The 16,794-nt window shown below is 37.3% G+C and overlaps 2 protein-coding genes across 2 annotated transcripts; both read right to left on the bottom strand.

Annotated features, from left to right (window-relative positions):
• Window positions 1-607: 607 nt before the first annotated feature.
• On the bottom strand, window positions 608-8,005 carry LOC144658195 (EGF-like repeat and discoidin I-like domain-containing protein 3). Its single transcript, XM_078518564.1, has 6 exons — window positions 7,865-8,005; window positions 4,908-5,173; window positions 4,525-4,642; window positions 2,576-2,892; window positions 2,020-2,158; window positions 608-1,522 (listed from the first exon to the last, which is right to left on the bottom strand). Exons 1-6 carry the CDS (start codon window positions 7,926-7,928, stop codon window positions 1,095-1,097), a joined length of 1,332 nt encoding a protein of 443 aa, XP_078374690.1. The 5' UTR covers window positions 7,929-8,005; the 3' UTR covers window positions 608-1,094.
• A 4,680-nt stretch (window positions 8,006-12,685) lies between these two features.
• Window positions 12,686-15,100, bottom strand: LOC144658357 (uncharacterized). The gene is made up of 4 exons (XM_078518781.1): window positions 15,034-15,100; window positions 14,156-14,418; window positions 13,185-13,266; window positions 12,686-12,992 (listed from the first exon to the last, which is right to left on the bottom strand). Exons 1-4 carry the CDS (start codon window positions 15,095-15,097, stop codon window positions 12,877-12,879), a joined length of 525 nt encoding a protein of 174 aa, XP_078374907.1. The 5' UTR covers window positions 15,098-15,100; the 3' UTR covers window positions 12,686-12,876.
• Window positions 15,101-16,794: the final 1,694 nt, after the last annotated feature.

A 16,794-nucleotide genomic window follows, 5' to 3' on the forward strand; every position in this document is an offset into this window, starting at 1 on the left:
CTCAAAGGTTTTCTTTTACTGAGGGATACCGTATTTACTCGATTAAGCACCGCCCCCGAATAAGCGCCGCCCTCGAATAAGCGCCGCATTTAGAACAAAAAAGTTAATAAGCGCCGCCCCCGAATAAGCGCCGCAGTGCCGATGCGGCGCTTATTACAGAAATTTCGTTTAACCAAAAACAGCACAACAAAGCAACTCTCAAACAAACTTGGACATTTCTTTCTATCAAAAGCGATGTTTTGCAGTTTCAAAGTGATTGTTTTACCGCTCGCTCATACGTTTTCTATTCAACATTCTTACAATACGTTGTTCTGTAAATGTTGTCAAGGCCGCGAACTTTGCTAGGACAGCTGGCGCCACTTCTTTCTTGAGTAAGAGACGAATATTGACAATCAAAAGACGCTATTTTCAATTACTGTAAAAGATTAAATTCTTTGTGGCGCCCAAATTTTAAATAAGCGCCGCCCTCAAATAGGCGCCGCCCTCGAATAAGCGCCGCACTTGAGTCGCGAAAAATTAAATATGCGCCGCGGCGCTTATTCGAGTAAATGCGGTAAGCAAAAAGCACATTACCAGACTCAAAATTGGTGTTGTGAAATGCAGCTACTCACTAGTATAATGAATACACCTAACACTATTAAAATAGAGGATTATAAGAGCGAACTGATTAGCTTAGAATAATATTTATCTCTAATAATTACATTTTCTTTTAAAAGACCGCAACTGTTAACAGAAGTGGCCCAGTTTAAGTGATGTAATTTGAGTGTAAACCATCAAAATTATATTCTTCGGATCACCGACTGGTTGATTTTTCTATTTAACATATATTAGACAGGCAGGTTGTTACTATCCTCCGCAATCAGATAGTCTGTCCGTTTCTTTTTTTTTTTGTATCTTAAAAGATAAATAAATTGGATTCTCTAAAGTTATGTATAAAGCAAAGTCAAAGATCATAGATCCAATATCGCTAAGGCCATCAAAATGCTCTTGATCAAACCTTGTTACAACAACGTTATTGCCTGCGGTAGTTTGATCCATCACAACCCCACCCCCTTGTACAGTTGGTGCGGTGTATGTGGTCATAACTCGTTATTTTAGGGATATATCTTTTCGCAAATATACCCAAGTGCAAAATTACAGTTTAAATCATTCCACTTTCCATCAAAATTTTTTAAGGTGTAGCCTCCAACTGAAATATTTCCCATCGTTATATGACCACAATTTTGATTACCACCATAGTTGTTGGGATTACCATTTGACCAATTGTTGTAGATTTCCAGTGGCGTACCATCCGTCCATTTCCACTTGCCTTCGTCTATCTGGTCGTTCAGTCCAATCCAGAACGACAGCCCAGATGACGTGAGAAAGGTTCTCTTAAGGAAGTTGTTCTCAGCTGCCGATTCTATCTTTACCAGCTGTGCGCCAAGGCATTTACAACTATCGCTTGCATTGTTCCACGTCTCAGGTGCAGTGAACAGCATGTAACTGGAGCCCGAAAGTGACTCTATTCCGGGAACGGGATCTAAGGTAAGAATAATTATGAATCGTTTATCACACCTGTTATGTACACAATTTTTAAACACTTTGCTGTAGTAATGGCGAAAAACCAATAAAAAAATATTGCTTAAAAAAAATGCTTTTGCACAATAAGATACAGAAATGTGTCAACTCCTTTCAGTATAAGTAAAATTAAAACTGCTTGTAGACACAACACTAACATTGCATTACATAATATAACATTGTATTTCATTGTATTTTTTAGTTGCTTAAAAAGTGTGCAATTTTAAAACACTTCCGACATTAAGTCAGATTACGTTAAGCACACCTTGCAATCATGCAAAAACAACTAAAAGTAAGATAATATAAGATAAGATAAGAAATTTTATTTAAGTGTCAAAACCTTATAGCCTGGAAAATAATACCATACTAATTAGGGGACACTGCTAAAAACTAAAAGCTACACTAATACTAAGTGGAACGTCTGTGTGGTTTAACATAATAAACTTTTACTCTTTGTACCTCGACAACCATACACTTCCACCCTCATTGAAATGTAAAAATGCTGAGCTGTAGGACGAAAACGAATGTAGCGTGCACTGATTGGTGGATTTAGTTCATGATATACAACAGTGTACTTGTTTTTGTTTCCAGCAAATTCCTTGAAAAAAGTAAGACGGCAAACTGTTAGAAATTAATAATAATTAATTAATAATATCATTATCTTCTCAGACTAAAATATGCGTTATTCTGAACCTTCAGAACTTGAGACACTTTACAAAAGAGTGCCCAATCGAAAATCTTTTTCAATGGAGAAGGGATTTTTCAATGTTTCAAAACCCTTCCACGAAATGGTGACTATTTCTTCCAAGACATGTATCTCAAGTTGTACATAGCTTGACTGTTTAAATTGCGAAAATTGAGACATTTTTCTGTAGCCGCATAGCTTGCTTGGTTCAGAACAAAATTTCAACAATTTCAAAAGTTAAAATGCTTGAAAAAAGACATGAGTTTCCAGGCGAAAATCTGAGTAACTAAATTTAACAGTATTTTTATAATAATTTGATATTCGTGCTACCTTATCTGACGTTTGGCCTGGTTCCCTGTAGTACTCAAAGCTTGTTCCATCATCGCTGTACTGCAGCTTATACTTAGTCACCCACCTGTTGTAAAAAGTGTGATTTCTTCCTTGTGTTGCTACACCGGTCACCCGGGTATAATTGCTTATAAGATCAACCTGGAGCCATTTGTCTTTGTCACTTCTGGCAGGTGACCAAGCTCCTTGGAGGCGAAGCCTTCCCCGATGAGCGGCATAGCTTGTGCTATGTTTCGAAGATGCACTTATTTGTCCATTGGATATTTCATGGTTTTCCATGCCGAGCGCCTTGTGATAATCTGAAGATACGAGGAATTAATAGCAGAAAAAGAAGTGTGACTTCAAATAAAACCTCATACCCTCTGATTTTTAATCGCATTTTGGCAGCGCTGTGTATTCAATTGATTCAACAGGCCATTTTCAAGTTCCCCTTTGCCTCTGTTTCAAAAAGAGCCTACGTGCAAAACAATTCTTATGAACATGAATTTCACCTACAGGTCTAATTTCCTGCAAATCAAACTCATTTTCATTTGAATGGTTTCGCACTTAGCCGGACTTGTTTTGAAACAGAGCCAAAGGGGAACTCGGAAATGACCTTGAAGGATCCCTAGTCACTCACGCCTTGAAATCCCTGAAAATTGCCATTTTTGATGGCATCGAAATTGCGACGTTGTACGGTAAAGCAAAATTTGATTGCATCGCGGCAAGTTGTGTTACTGGAAGTCTGTTAAATAACCTTTAGCGGTTTCATAGCAATCTCTTTCGTTTAGGCACGCTACGCGTGAAATAGAGCATCGGAAATCCGGTATGTCAACATATTAAACAAAAGCGTGGCCAACTAGGGTCTTTCATTGCGCCATTTTCGAATTCCCTTTGCCTCTGTTTTAAAACTTTAATAGTCTTGGTGCTACTAGCATGTGTACAGCCGTCCCGGCCGCTCCCCTCAAAACAAAAAATCGGTGAGGGAATGTGTGTCTTTTGGCGACGTTAATTGTGTTCCAGTATCCTGCTGTTATCGATTTAAATTTCATAATTATTATTATAATTATTATAATTATAATTATTTTATAATTATTATATCGGATATCCGGATGACCGAATTTGAATCATGCGGTTCCAAATATAACACATCGAGCTCAAGAAAAAAAGCGCTAGATCAACAAAATGCAAGAAGCAGAACGTTTACAGCACAAAATTCTAATAACCAACCTTCTTCGTTCTCCAAGTAAAGCTACAAAAGTTTTCGGCAAAGCCAGACACTGTCATTCGTAGCGGCCGGGCCCGGAATCCCAATTATTAAATCCAAGAAGTCATTCGCCTTTACAAATAAATTTTAAAGCTTGTCATTTCAAACCAAACATTTTAGATGGAAATGAGCCAAAACAAACCGTACCGCACTAACGAGAGATGTGGCAAATTTAAGGTTTCAAACAACAGCGCAGACATTTTGGAGACCACGCGTACGGTCTTCACCAAACTACGGCTCTTTCCACCCTGTCCTGGTTTAAATAATACTGCATATCATTTATTATTGTGCCCTTCAGAAACAAGTGAGACGCAAAAGGCTGTAAAGTTCGAATGCTCGCCGCACGCTGAAATAATTTGGAACGCCACAAGCTATCGCCCGCATAAATTAAAGGCAATTATAAATGTTTTTTTTTTTGTGTGTGTGTGTTAGGGCCAATCAGATCATTTTCCACACATTCCAGGAAAACCACCCGCCGCGGAACACGATTAACGTCGCCAAAACACAGACATTCTCTCCCCGATTTTTTGAGGGGAGCGGGGCGGCTGTACACAGGCTATGGTGCTACTTATGTCATGAAAATGTGTTTAACTCACAACATCGTTTTGATTCAAATCAAACACATTTTTAACTAAATGGTTTGTTGGGCATCAGGGAAATGCCGTACTGACTTGTCTTTCAATACCTTTCTCGCACTGGTTCTTTTTGTACTCCTGGTGGCAAACGCATCTAAATCCTTTGTCGGTGAATCCTACTTGACAGACCTCATATTTACTAGGACAAGTGTTACAGTGGCAGGGATTCTGAATTTAAAAAAACAAATATGAAAATCTGTGTAAGCAATAGGCAATACAGTTTAAACAGAGTTTCTATTTTCATTTTTACCTGTGATTATTTTTAAGGTAATTATAAACAGGAGAAATCTCTTCCATCACTAACCCTCAACCCTCAACCACCCCCCCCCCCCCCCCCCCCCCACCTCCCCTCCTCCCCTACATTTGGTTCCGGAAACAGCGATAAATTAGTAAGTCATCATTGCCATTTGTAGTATAAACAAAATAGTTTTACCTCAACGCCGTAGTAGGTGTAACGTTGTCTTTCCACCAAGCCAGAAAGAGATGGACTTTCATCGGTGGCATTGTTTAGCTCACACACGTGATCCCCCTCACCTGTGGGCCCCACGTTGATTGACATACAGTTCGGCTCCAGATAACACTTCACACGACAGCTCCCATCATCGGGCACTTTCTCGGTTCTTATCACGTGACCCTCGAGTGCTCTGTTTGATACTGGTTCCTTCAATATTAAGATGCGGTCGTATTCTTCTGTGACCACTGTGAGAAACGATAAGCACATGATGACTGACCCAGATTAAACAATGCGATTTTTAATCCAAATGTCACTCCAGACAAAGCCAAAGTAAAGGCAAAATTAGATTCTGTTATACATCACAATCGACAAAACAAAATAATTAAGCCAGCTCACACAAGAAGCAAAGTGTACTTCAAGAGCACTTCAAAATGTGTTGCCATGATATCTGTGCGACAGGCTGAAGCACACAAAAAGGGGCGTATATCAAGAGACTATTTTCCAGGTGGGGAGGGGCATGGCAAAAATTATCATCAACGAGTGCCTACTGTGTAATGTCGCGTCGATAACAATATCGCGCTCTCCCGCCTCCCCTCTCCCCCCCCCCCCCGGCATGGCAAAAATTATCATCATCAACGAGGGCCCTACTGTGTAACGGTAGCGTCGATAAAAATATTGCGCTCTCCCCCCGGGGGGATGACGCATTTTTGCGTGTGGTTCAACCGGCTATGCATAGCAAGAGAACCAATGGTCGCACTTTGGAGGATTTTTCTACACTTCAACACAACACTCAGCACCCGAAGGTCAACAAAGGTTAAGAAAAAATGTTTTAAAGCGGTCATTTTTTGAAAGTTCAATACGCGGTATGCTGGAAGGAGGACTGAAATCGAAATATTATGGTGTGTGATATGGCATAGAAAAATTCAAAAATTCTGGGGACATTCGATTCGGCGCAGAAATTGATATAGTGATAAGTACCAAACTCTAATACTAACGAAGTTTTTTCGGTTCCAGACCTCGCACAAGCCGACCGCGTATAAATCTTTCGGGTGCAGCCTTTCTACCACCAAACCGGGTTTTTATAATTCAAACTGTAGCCACAAAAAAAAGCCGCTTCAAGTTAATAAACAGGCAACTATAAACTTCCATTCTTCCTCCAATTTAATGTAATGTAACTTTGTCATGTGCCGGTCGAAAGTGCCGAATTTTTGCCTTGAATTAAATTGTGTTAAAGTATGTTACTTGAAAATGTATTTTCACCAGCGGCACTATAACAAATTTACTTGTTACGCGTGGTTCTCGCTATTGTACATGTCTAATGATTTTTTTTTTTTTTAGAAAACGTTTTCTGGACTATGTAGATAAGGATATATGGGGCTTCTGTTGAAAACGCTAACTTAACTTTGAAATGATATATAGAAAATCGTAGAGCACAACCTCTTAGAGATCCATGACCTGGTGAAATACCCCAAAGGCTCGCTTGTTAAGTAAACATATAGCGTGTGTTTGGACTATTGAACGCAGCAGGTGGACGAAACTTTCAATTGACGTATTTAATTTCACTTACACTATTCCGCTGTTATTGGCGAACAAAACCATGCCGATATTTCCTTTTATTCAAGTTAGTGACTCGAAAAAAGAAGTTGAACTTATTTTCAGTGAAAATTTGAGAAGACGTAAAGTCACTGAGTTGAGAAATTCAATTTCATATGCCGTCCTGTTGAGTTGAATGTATTAGTTATTAAAATAATGTTTATCCCAGCGTAAGAAAATTTCGGAACGAGATTATCATTGCAACTAACGGTTATTTTTGTTTTATTTTATTTTGTTTGTAGTGTTAAGTGGTATTTGACTGATCTGGAGACCCTTTATAGCCCAGTCCCGGTTAGTAAAAAGTATATGAAAATTGCCATTTCGTTTGAATCGCTATTAGTTCTTGGAAAAATGCACGACATTTCCCAACTAATATGGTTTCAAAATGGACATTGGCGAAAGATCGTGGCATTATATTTTCTTCAGAACCCAGTTATGCATTTTGAATTTTGTATCTTATTGGGAAAAATATGATTTCGGAAGCCTGAACATGATTTACGAAAATTCTCCGTTTAGTTCACTGTTATACATAGGCTTCTTTAGTTTCCAATATCAGCATGTAATTTTTTATATATAAAAATGCAAGCTTTTGCTGCAATCGTAACTTCAGGGTTGTTTTGTCCTTTTAAAAGGCACCGGTGCTCAGTTTGTGAAATACATAACTTATTCATTATTGTCATACATGTTTTCTAGGGCTTTATCAAAGAAGCCTGTTTTCCCTCAGAAAGAACAAAAAAGAGTAAGGGACTGAAAATATATCATAGGCGTTTTTAACGCTCGTATATTGAAATGAACTAAGTTTGTTAAGTAAAACACAACCCGAATTCGAAGGCGTTTCAAAAAAAAAGGAAAACAAGGAGATTGTGTCTATTTTCAGCTGCGAATATAAATTAATTAATCACAAGATAATTGTGGTTTGCCTTTGCCATTGACGTTGTTTTTGCAAAATAACAGGCTTTCGTTGCGTTATCTCCTGCTCTTCTTTATTTTAAATCGGCGACTTCTTTATCTTTAAAGGCGGTTTCAATATCAACCATGAATATTTTGAAAACGTTTAAATATGTGTCTCGCTTGAGTTTCCCTGTTCTCTTCAAACATCCTTCTTTGTTTTCTTTTCTTGATAAAACTCGAATATTCACCTTTAATCAGTTATGGTGAATCTAGATTTTTCTACATTAACATTTTGTGCAGTAATTTCAGCCTTCTTAATTAATATTTCGTTCTTAGTAGCAAATTCAAATGTCCAGTTTACTTATTGAGAAATTACCAACTTTATGCTTTTTCCGCGTTTCTATTTCATTATTAGCCATAATGTATTACAGTAAATTACGAATAAACCTTACCAGCACACACCAGTAGACAGAAAGGGAATGAAATCCACACGAAGAAGACTCTGAAGAGGCCCATGATTCTTTATCGATTTAAAAATTGTTCAAGGATCCTTCTTATGATGTTGAATAATATAATAGGTAAGATTAAGCTGGTTAAGCCTTGTGCCAATTTTAATTTAAGATAAATGACACACCTGTCCCACTAACTGATCAGCATCGTTCAGGCCATTGGTTGCTTGCTGCAGACAAGACAGCTAAGTGTTTTTAGTGACCGTTTAATAAATTTTTAGTTTTTTTTTTTTGGACGTTTCTGAGACGCTAATGGAGACGCTAAGAGCTGTAATTTAATATCTTGTTTCCTTTAGGAACGTTATGCTGACATTATCGTTGAATTTGTAAAAACATGACCAACCTCACGAAAACCAGGTACCTCTGAAACCCCTTTTTCAATCTTGACACTTTCTTTTGAGCACACTTGTTTTAGGGGTAAGCATGATCCTAAGGAAAACAGCCAAAAGGTGAAAGGCATTCTTACATCAATGGAATAAGGGTCTAGTTTGGGTAAAAATGTCAATAGTGGAGCACAAAGCAATTAAAGCGGAGTTTTAATAAAGTTAAGATCTCACATTGAAAAAGTCGTGCAGGCGTTTTTAAAATCTTCCCTTGCGACTTGCAAAAGTCGCTTAAAACTACGTACAATTTCCATTCCATTAAACAGTTCATTTTGAAAATATCTTCATCTTGGTGTTCAAGATGCATTTCTTGCATGAGCAAACGTAGCTAGTCATAGTTAATCATGTTATCAACGTTTTGACCAAAAATGCAGCAACATCTACGTAATAGCTATATAGTAGTAATTCTTCCAAACAATTCTAAGAGCTGTAACTGTATCCTGTCTTCTGTTTGAGAAAAGCTATGCTGGCATTACCCCTTTGTTTGTACCAGTAAGTTCATGCTTCCGAGTGCAAATTGGAATAAACAACGCAATTAAATTGAACATTTTTCAAAGGCTAACATCTGTCACACTATGGTAATTTTCGTAAAAATTTTGAGTGTCAAGTTCCTCCAACTTTATTTGCTGAAACTCTGACGCACGTGTCAATTCTTGCGTAAATATTGAAGCCCAATGATGATCCGAAATGTTTTTCAAGTGTCAGAGAAATTAATTTGGACAGTTGGGTCGAAATTCCAAGCTAGCGAAAAATTAAGATCGCCGTTTTTATATTAAGAATCTCACCTTTATCATAAAAATGTGTCTTTCATCGATTATTGGAAATGTTAAGCTCGAATACTTTAAATACTTGATTTGTAGCGATTTTGTAAAAAAAATCAATGTTAGAAGGACTTGTAACTCAATCTCTGACCAGCCGTTGCCATGGTAACTGAGATGCAATCCTTCTGTTTACGCAGGAAAAAAATCCGTAGTTAATTCAAGATTTGGTCGTTTTCGATCCGATTTTCAGGATAGTTTTCATCTTAGAACAAGGAAAATGTTCTCTTAGATTTCAAAATTTGTGCAATAGAGCGTTTCTGCACTATTTCAATTTTGTCAAAATTTTGCAATTTTTTTACTGATTTCTTGTGATTAAAAATGTTTCCTTGAGACGTTGTAAGCTTTCATGAAGCAGATGTGCTTCTCTTAGAAAGCAAATATTCTCCCCGTTCAAATGAGTTATAGAAGCCTTCACTGCTGTAAATACCTTTTAATTAAGTTATTAAAAAAACGTGCAACATGGTCAATTTTGTATAATTTTTGTGACAGGAATGAGTTAACTGTTTTTGTTTTGTTATCATTAATATAATCTTTCGTAATTAATCTACACTAATACAAAGGACAGCGGGAATCATAAGCAGATAAATGACTGGGAGAAGCGAAACCCAAAGGCTTACCACCCTGATGCGGCTCGCGGGTGGGTGGGTGGGGAGAACAAAATCACAAAGACTCTGCTAGCTTAGAATGACTGACTTGAATGAAAACATATCGGGGGTTATAAAGGCAGGCTCGTGTCACGCATTGACAATCATTAACACTCGCTATTACGTATTATACAACCATTAGAGTCCAATACTTCAATGGGCTTAATAAACTACATGTCGTTGTTGTTTGACGCTGAGCAGAGAACTCTTAAACCGGGGGGGGGAGGGATAATCCCCTTTAATATTATCAGGTAAACAGGTATGTGCCGCCCCAGACGGGTATGTGCCGCAACATTTTGGTCCGAAATTGGGTATGGTTATCAGGGGAACGTTCACGAAAGCTTATAAACCTTTTTTTTTCCAGCAAACGGGGCGAGTAACTGGTAAGAGAGAAAGAGAAATAGATAAAATATATCATTCCAGCTAAATTTTACCTATTCATCTTTGTTACGTTGACTTCCGTTAAAGGTCAGGTCTGACTACGGGTATGGATTTTTGAGGCCAGGTCTGAAAACGGGTGTGGAAATAGCATTTTTTGGTCTGAAATTGGGTCTGGATTTCGAGATGTGGGCGGCACACTTCCACCAAAAATTCCAAGGAGTACCCATCCCCCCACCGGCCTCTTTAACGTTTAACAAGTGATGCGCAAGCTAGAATACCGAAATACCTGCCTAAAATTGAATTGCGAAAAGAATTGTGTTTGTACAGAAGGAAATTGATTTACAGCATCGTGCTATTGCAAAATATCAATGGTTGTTCGAATCCTGTCTCATTTTTGTCCGCCATTTTGTTTGTCCAAGCTGGATTATGATTTTCAATTTCACCTTTCTATATTACCATTTTCACTTTTCAAGCTTCCATTAATTGTTGTTTTTCGCTTTCCGTGCTAGCGAACATGTTTTTTAATCTCACGAATGCCTTTTTATATTGATTTTACTCGCACATACCTCTTTACCCCGTTAGGTGAGTCTAGGGCTTTCAGCAAGTTGTTCGAAATTATTCAAAAATCTGCCCGAAAATTCTGAAAAAGGTGCACGAAAGTTGTTCCAAAAATCAAAAAAAGTTGCTTTTGATTAAAAACGTTGCTCAGAAGCTGCCCCGAAAACTCCAAAACGCTGCTTTTTATAAAGAAAATTTCTCCAAGAATATGCTAATTTCCCTTTGAAGGTAAGATTTCTAAGCAACAGAAGTATCTTAATCACATTTTAAGGTAAAAATGTGTTGAATTACAAAGATATCTTACACTGAGAAATATCCTGAAGATATCGATTACGTCATTCAGCTGGCTAATTTTGTGGTGTTTTAATGGGGAATGAGTCGAAATTCGAAGTGACTTTGGATGCTCCACGAAAATTTTCAGCAAACTTCGGTAATCTTCGGAAACGTTCGTATGGCCTTTGGACAACACTTGGACAATCTTTGGAGATCTTCGGTATAGAAATTGCTCAAAATTCAACCGGTTGCTCGAATGGAAAAAAGTTGCTTAAAAGGGAAAAGTTGCTCGAAATATGAAAAGTTGCCAAAGAGTTGCAGAGCACCTTGTGAAAAGCCCCAGGTGAGTCATGTCCTAAAATCGTTTGAATAATGTTGAAAGATGGTAGATCCTTATACAGTTTTTGTGTGTGTATGTGTTGGGGAGGCAGTCATAATTTTATTAGTTATGTCTTTTGCATGCCTAATTTCATAAATTACGCAGAGGTGAATATTTTGCTGTTCTAATACCTCAGAAATCTTAAAAATAGCATCACTAGACAAGCCTTGTCGTGAAACCCCCAGAGAAAAAGAAGGAGAGGGAGACCAAAGAACACTTTGAGAAGAAAGTTACAGAGCAAGATGCTAGACAGACATGATTACATTGTGGATATTCATCTGCATAAAGTTGACAACGTTTGAGGACTCTCGTTCATGGACTTGCATCCAGGAAGAGTTAAGGGAAAACGGTAAGTAGGGGTAAGGTACTCGTGTTTACTAGTTTTGCGTTCGAGCCAGGCCAGCGTCCCAATGTTTATTATTAACCAATGACGTTCAGCAAACAACAAACAAAACACAGGCAAATGCGGCTAGATAGCTTCACCTTAAAGTTTATTTGAAGCTTTTAATACATTGTTGTTGAAACATCTACCAGTAATTTAATGTATTCTTGTCCAAGACCAAGCCGAGGGCTATCTATAATCCGACAATATAATATAGAATAGAGATCCACTAATATATAGTGGTGCTACATTCCTTTAAAGAATTAATCAGATCTGTAGTTCGTTACAATGACAATAAAGCTTGGTGTTAAAAAGTTCCGCCTCGAGCAGCTCCAAAACATTTCTCGTGAAAACTGGGGTTCGAGGTTCGATTCCTCTCCAGCGGAACAAATTTTAAATATAATGTTACATCGTGCTTTTATTCGTTTATTTACAGGATAAAATGGTTATGTATTGGTAATTAATGACTGAAACTCTAACAGACTTACATTACAAAAAATATATTGCCAAAGCGACATCAAGAATCGTGAATGAGAAGTTGTCATATCAAATTTATGTCTTTGAAGGATGTATGAACAGCTGCTAAGCTATTCTACATCCCAGATGAAAATAGCCTACGGGGAATTTCGAAAGGGATAACCTTGTCTTATGATCGCTATCCTTATATTAGCTTATTTCAAGGCGCAAGGGAGGGTAGCTATTTTATATAATGCTGTTGAAAAAAAAAAGACAAAAGGGAAAGAGAGTTAACAAAATAACACCATAAAATCTATGTTTGCCTTACCTATTTTAAAAACGATTCCCCCGCACCTTTCACTTAGGGAGAGAATTTCTCACAAATATATCCAAGTAAAAAATCACATCTAAAATCATTCCACTCGCCATCATTATAATTAGTAAAGGTATAGCCTCCCATAGAAAATGATCCCTTCACTATATGCCCACAGTTCTGATTACCACTTAGATCGTTGGGGTTATCATTTCCCCAGTTGGTGTAATTTGCCAGTAAGCTGCCATCCGTCCACATCCATTTGCCTTCCTCCGCCTGGTCACTCAGTCCGATCCAGTAAGTCACGGCAGATGCCGCGAGAAAGGTCCTTGTCAGGAAATCGTTTTCCTCCGCTGATTCGATCTTTACCAGTTCTGCTCCAAGGCTCTTCGACACTTTGCTGCTGCGTTGTTCCAGGTCTCGGGCTCAGGGAATAACTTGTAACATGAACCAACAATTGACCCTATTCCGGGAATGAAGTCTAAAGAAGATATCAAAAGTAAATTCTTTGTTTGTCTTATAATCTCAAAAGCTGTCGTAAAACGACACGTTTATTTAAAACTGACTGTCAGTAGACGTAAATCACAAGTTCATTTCTTCAATAATAGTGTTTCTAGAGGGTATATAATTTTTTTGTTTTCCGAAGAGAGTCACCACATTAAAATGTACGTACCTAATTCACAAACACATCGGTAGCCTTTCGTTGTGAACCCAACTTGACAGGTTAAAGGACATGGGCTGCTTTGACAGGAATTCTAAGCATTAAGATAGATGGAAACAAAGGACATAAATTCGTGAGGACCAAAAACTTTGCAAATGCCATCCAACAAATAAAACAAGCAAAATTACAGTCATAAACAAGCCAAAAAAAAAACGAACAAACAAACAAAGCATTGCATATCGGCATTAATCTTTGGTGCCTAACTTGCATTAATTAACACGCAGCAGCACTGGAAATTTACTGATTAGTTGTAATCCATGTGAGGGAGGAATAAAATTACCCAAAAGGCCAAGAAAAGGAGTAAGGTATGATACAATCAATTTTTGGCAGAAGAGACCAATTTGATACGATTAGCGTTACAATTAGCTAAAGTTTAGATAAAGAAAAAATATCAATGTTAAAAATGGGTTTTTGAGTTATCGGTTTTAGAATATCATCAATGTGGAATACGTACCCATGTACAGACAGACAGACAGACGGACCAACGGATAATCACGTGACAAACAAGGTTATTCAGCTCGATGGGTTTATCAAATAATGTTATTTAGGTATGGGGCTCCGCTAGGGCGCGCGGGAGCTCCGCTATAAAGGGAATAGTTGCCGATAATAAATTGCACCGGCGACAGCAGTGACAAAATTTTAACAGGCTAGACAAAAACAAAACAAAAAATCCATTTCTTTTGGTATTGACAAAAACTGGTCATTTCTTTTTCAAGTTTTCAATTGTACCTTGCTTGATGAAGGACATATTTTTTGCCAATGGGACATTATATATTAAAAAAAAAACTTACGAGTTGTTGAGTTAATGTTAAGTTTTTCACGTCATGAGTACAACAAAGGAGTAAGAAACCAATATCACTTTCAAATCATCATAATTATATTCACGATTGTTTATTATTCTAAGCTAGAAGTATGTTTCTTACCAAAACGTGTCGGTAGGTGTAGCCTTGTTTGGTCACAAACTTGCTGCTGGAGACTCGCAGATGGGTGCGATTGTTTAAATCACACGATGGCATATCGCTGTCAACTGGGCCGTAGTTGTAGGACACGCAGTTGGGTTCGTGGTAGCAGCGTAATTCACATGTTATTTGGCTCTGAACTTTCATGCTTCTGATCACATGATTGTTGAGGAACTTGTCTTTTGTTTCCGGTTGGAAATGAATAGTTCTGCAGTCATCTGAAAGAGCTAGTTTTGACACACAAATGTAAGAATTTGCTTGTTGTTAAAGTGAGCTGCTAAAAAAAACAATGATAAAATTCCAATTACCCAAATGCATAAACACAGCGCTAGCACCACTTCTATTCCCGATATTCCGAAGACTTAACTTTCGATTACGATTTCGTGTTTGCAGCCAGCTATCAACGACATTCATAATTATAACATTTTCCGATTATTCTATTATTTTGTGATTGGTACCCTTATAATTACCCCACAAAACTTTAGTTTTTACTATACATTTCTTATGATTTTGAACTTAATTTTAGCCAGAATGCATTATATACTTTATTATGATTATGGGACTCGACGTAATACACATACATATTTACATGTATATGTATTTTTGCTTGAGTTTCTCTGTTTTCTTCAAACATCTTCTTTGTTTCCTATTTTGTTTAAACTAGTCCTTTTTACCTCTAACTAGTTATGTTATCTTTGTGCAGCAATGTCACCATTCTTAATTAATATTGCGTTCTTAGTTGCAAATTCATATGTCAAGTTTTCTTTTGAGAAATTACTGACTTTATACTTTTTTTGAATATTAGCCACAATGTATTATAGTAAATTACGAATAAAACTTACCAGCACACACCAGTAGACCCAATCGGAATGAAATCCACACAAGAAAGACTCTGAAGAGGCCCATGATTCTTTATCGATTATGAAATTGTTCAAGTATCCTTCTTATGATGTTGAATTATTTAATAGGTAAAATTAAGTTGGTTAAGCCTTGTGCCAATTGTAATTTAGAATAATTGACATACCTGTTCCACTAATCAACATCGTTCAGGCCATTGGTTGCTTTATGGAGAAAATGCAGCTAAGTGCTTTTAGTGACCGCTTAACTAATTTTCAGTTTGTTTTTTTTCGGACGTTTATGAGAAGCTAATGGATTTATTCTAAGAGATGTAATTCAATAACTTATTTCCTTTGGGAAGGCTATGCTAGCATTATAGTATAATTTGCAAATACATGACCAATCTCACCAGTATATCTTGAATATCTCGCTACTTTCTTTAGTACAAACTTCTTTAATGTTTAAGCATTGTCGTAAGGAAAACATTTGGTTGTTCCGAATGGGCACTATCATGATAGTGAAGTTCGAATAGCCATAAGCAAACTGGCATTTTTTTTGTAATTTTCGTGTTTCTATTAATGAAAATTCACTTAAATGCATTAATTTTTACTTTTTTACGGTTTTTAAGGACAGTTTTATCGATTTTGTGTACTTTGAAGTAATTTTCGGTGGTTTTCTGGCATTTGAGAAAAATTTTGAAATCCAAGATGGCGGCTCGTGTTTTGACATCATGAGGAAATTGTCACGTGATGTGTATACCAAAAGAAAGATGTTTGGACATAGTATGCATCCTATAAGTTAAATTGTGATAGCTTAAATATTCTGGAAGTTACATTATTATAAAAAGTATACTCGACAATTCATCTCGCAACGGATACCACCCGCTGTGAGCGGGCCAGAATGGAGAATACCACCCGCTCCCGGAACCAATCAGACCGCAGGATTTGTAGGATACCGCCCGCTCACGAACGGAGAAAAAAAAGTACCAGTTATTACATGATTCGGGGTATAATTTAGAATGAAAACACAAATAAACTGAAAATTTTACAAAGGCTAACAAACTTTAAATTTTGAGTGTCAAGTTCTCTGACGTATCTTCTCCCGTTTTAGTCCTCTCTAGCTTAGAGTTTTTCTCATTCCTTTTCAACATTAAATTAAGAATTTGGGAAAAAAGAAAGGGAAAATATAGTTTTCTTCTCTCTTTTTTTTATTTTTTTATATAATTTGTTTTGTTTTCTTCAATGGGCATAATGAACTACGTGTCGTGGTTGTCTGACGCCGAGCAGAGAACTCTTATACCCTCAACAAGTAATGCCCAAGCCAGAATACCGAGATGCCAGCCTAAAATCTACCGAACGGATTGTGTTTTTACAGGATTTTTTTTTTACATTTTGTTTGTCCAAGCTGGATTATGATTTTCAATTTCACGTTTCTGCACTGCCATTTTCATTTGTCAAGCGTCCACGAAATGCGCTCTTTCTTTTTCTTTCAAGTTTTCTGTTCACCGAAATTTCAGAACGACATCGATCAGATCTGTTATTAAAACAGAAGCATTGCACTTTTTTGCACGGCCAATTTCACTTTTGAAAGAAGGAAGGTCCTTATATCTTATCTGGGGGGGGGGGGGGAGGGATACAGTCATAACTCAATTAATTGTGTATTTTGCGTACATTTTTTATTAGTCATAGGGGTTTTCTAGGTTTGCGTTCGAGCCTGGCAAGTGTCCCAGTGTTTATCATCAACCAATGGCTTGACTGCAAACAACA

Source organism: Oculina patagonica, chromosome 6, assembly GCF_052425735.1.
Source record: "Oculina patagonica isolate OP01 chromosome 6, crgOcupat, whole genome shotgun sequence".
NCBI lineage: Eukaryota > Metazoa > Cnidaria > Anthozoa > Scleractinia > Oculinidae > Oculina > Oculina patagonica.

What these genes read in the sequence shown, in the direction of transcription:
- LOC144658195 (XM_078518564.1), bottom strand. Translation starts at nt 7,928, where the DNA reads ATGGGCCTCTTCAGAGTCTTCTTCGTGTGGATTTCATTCCCTTTCTGT. An exon ending in ACACCTACTACGGCGTTGAG is followed by an intron (nt 4,643 to 4,907) that starts GTAAAACTATTT and finishes TTTTAAATTCAG; the next exon opens with AATCCCTGCCACTGTAACAC. An exon ending in AAAGAACCAGTGCGAGAAAG is followed by an intron (nt 2,893 to 4,524) that starts GTATTGAAAGAC and finishes TCGTATCTTCAG; the next exon opens with ATTATCACAAGGCGCTCGGC.
- LOC144658357 (XM_078518781.1), bottom strand. Translation starts at nt 15,097, where the DNA reads ATGGGCCTCTTCAGAGTCTTTCTTGTGTGGATTTCATTCCGATTGGGT. An exon ending in GGGTCTACTGGTGTGTGCTG is followed by an intron (nt 14,419 to 15,033) that starts GTAAGTTTTATT and finishes TGTCAAAACTAG; the next exon opens with CTCTTTCAGATGACTGCAGA. An exon ending in CCGATGTGTTTGTGAATTAG is followed by an intron (nt 12,993 to 13,184) that starts GTACGTACATTT and finishes TATCTTCTTTAG; the next exon opens with ACTTCATTCCCGGAATAGGG.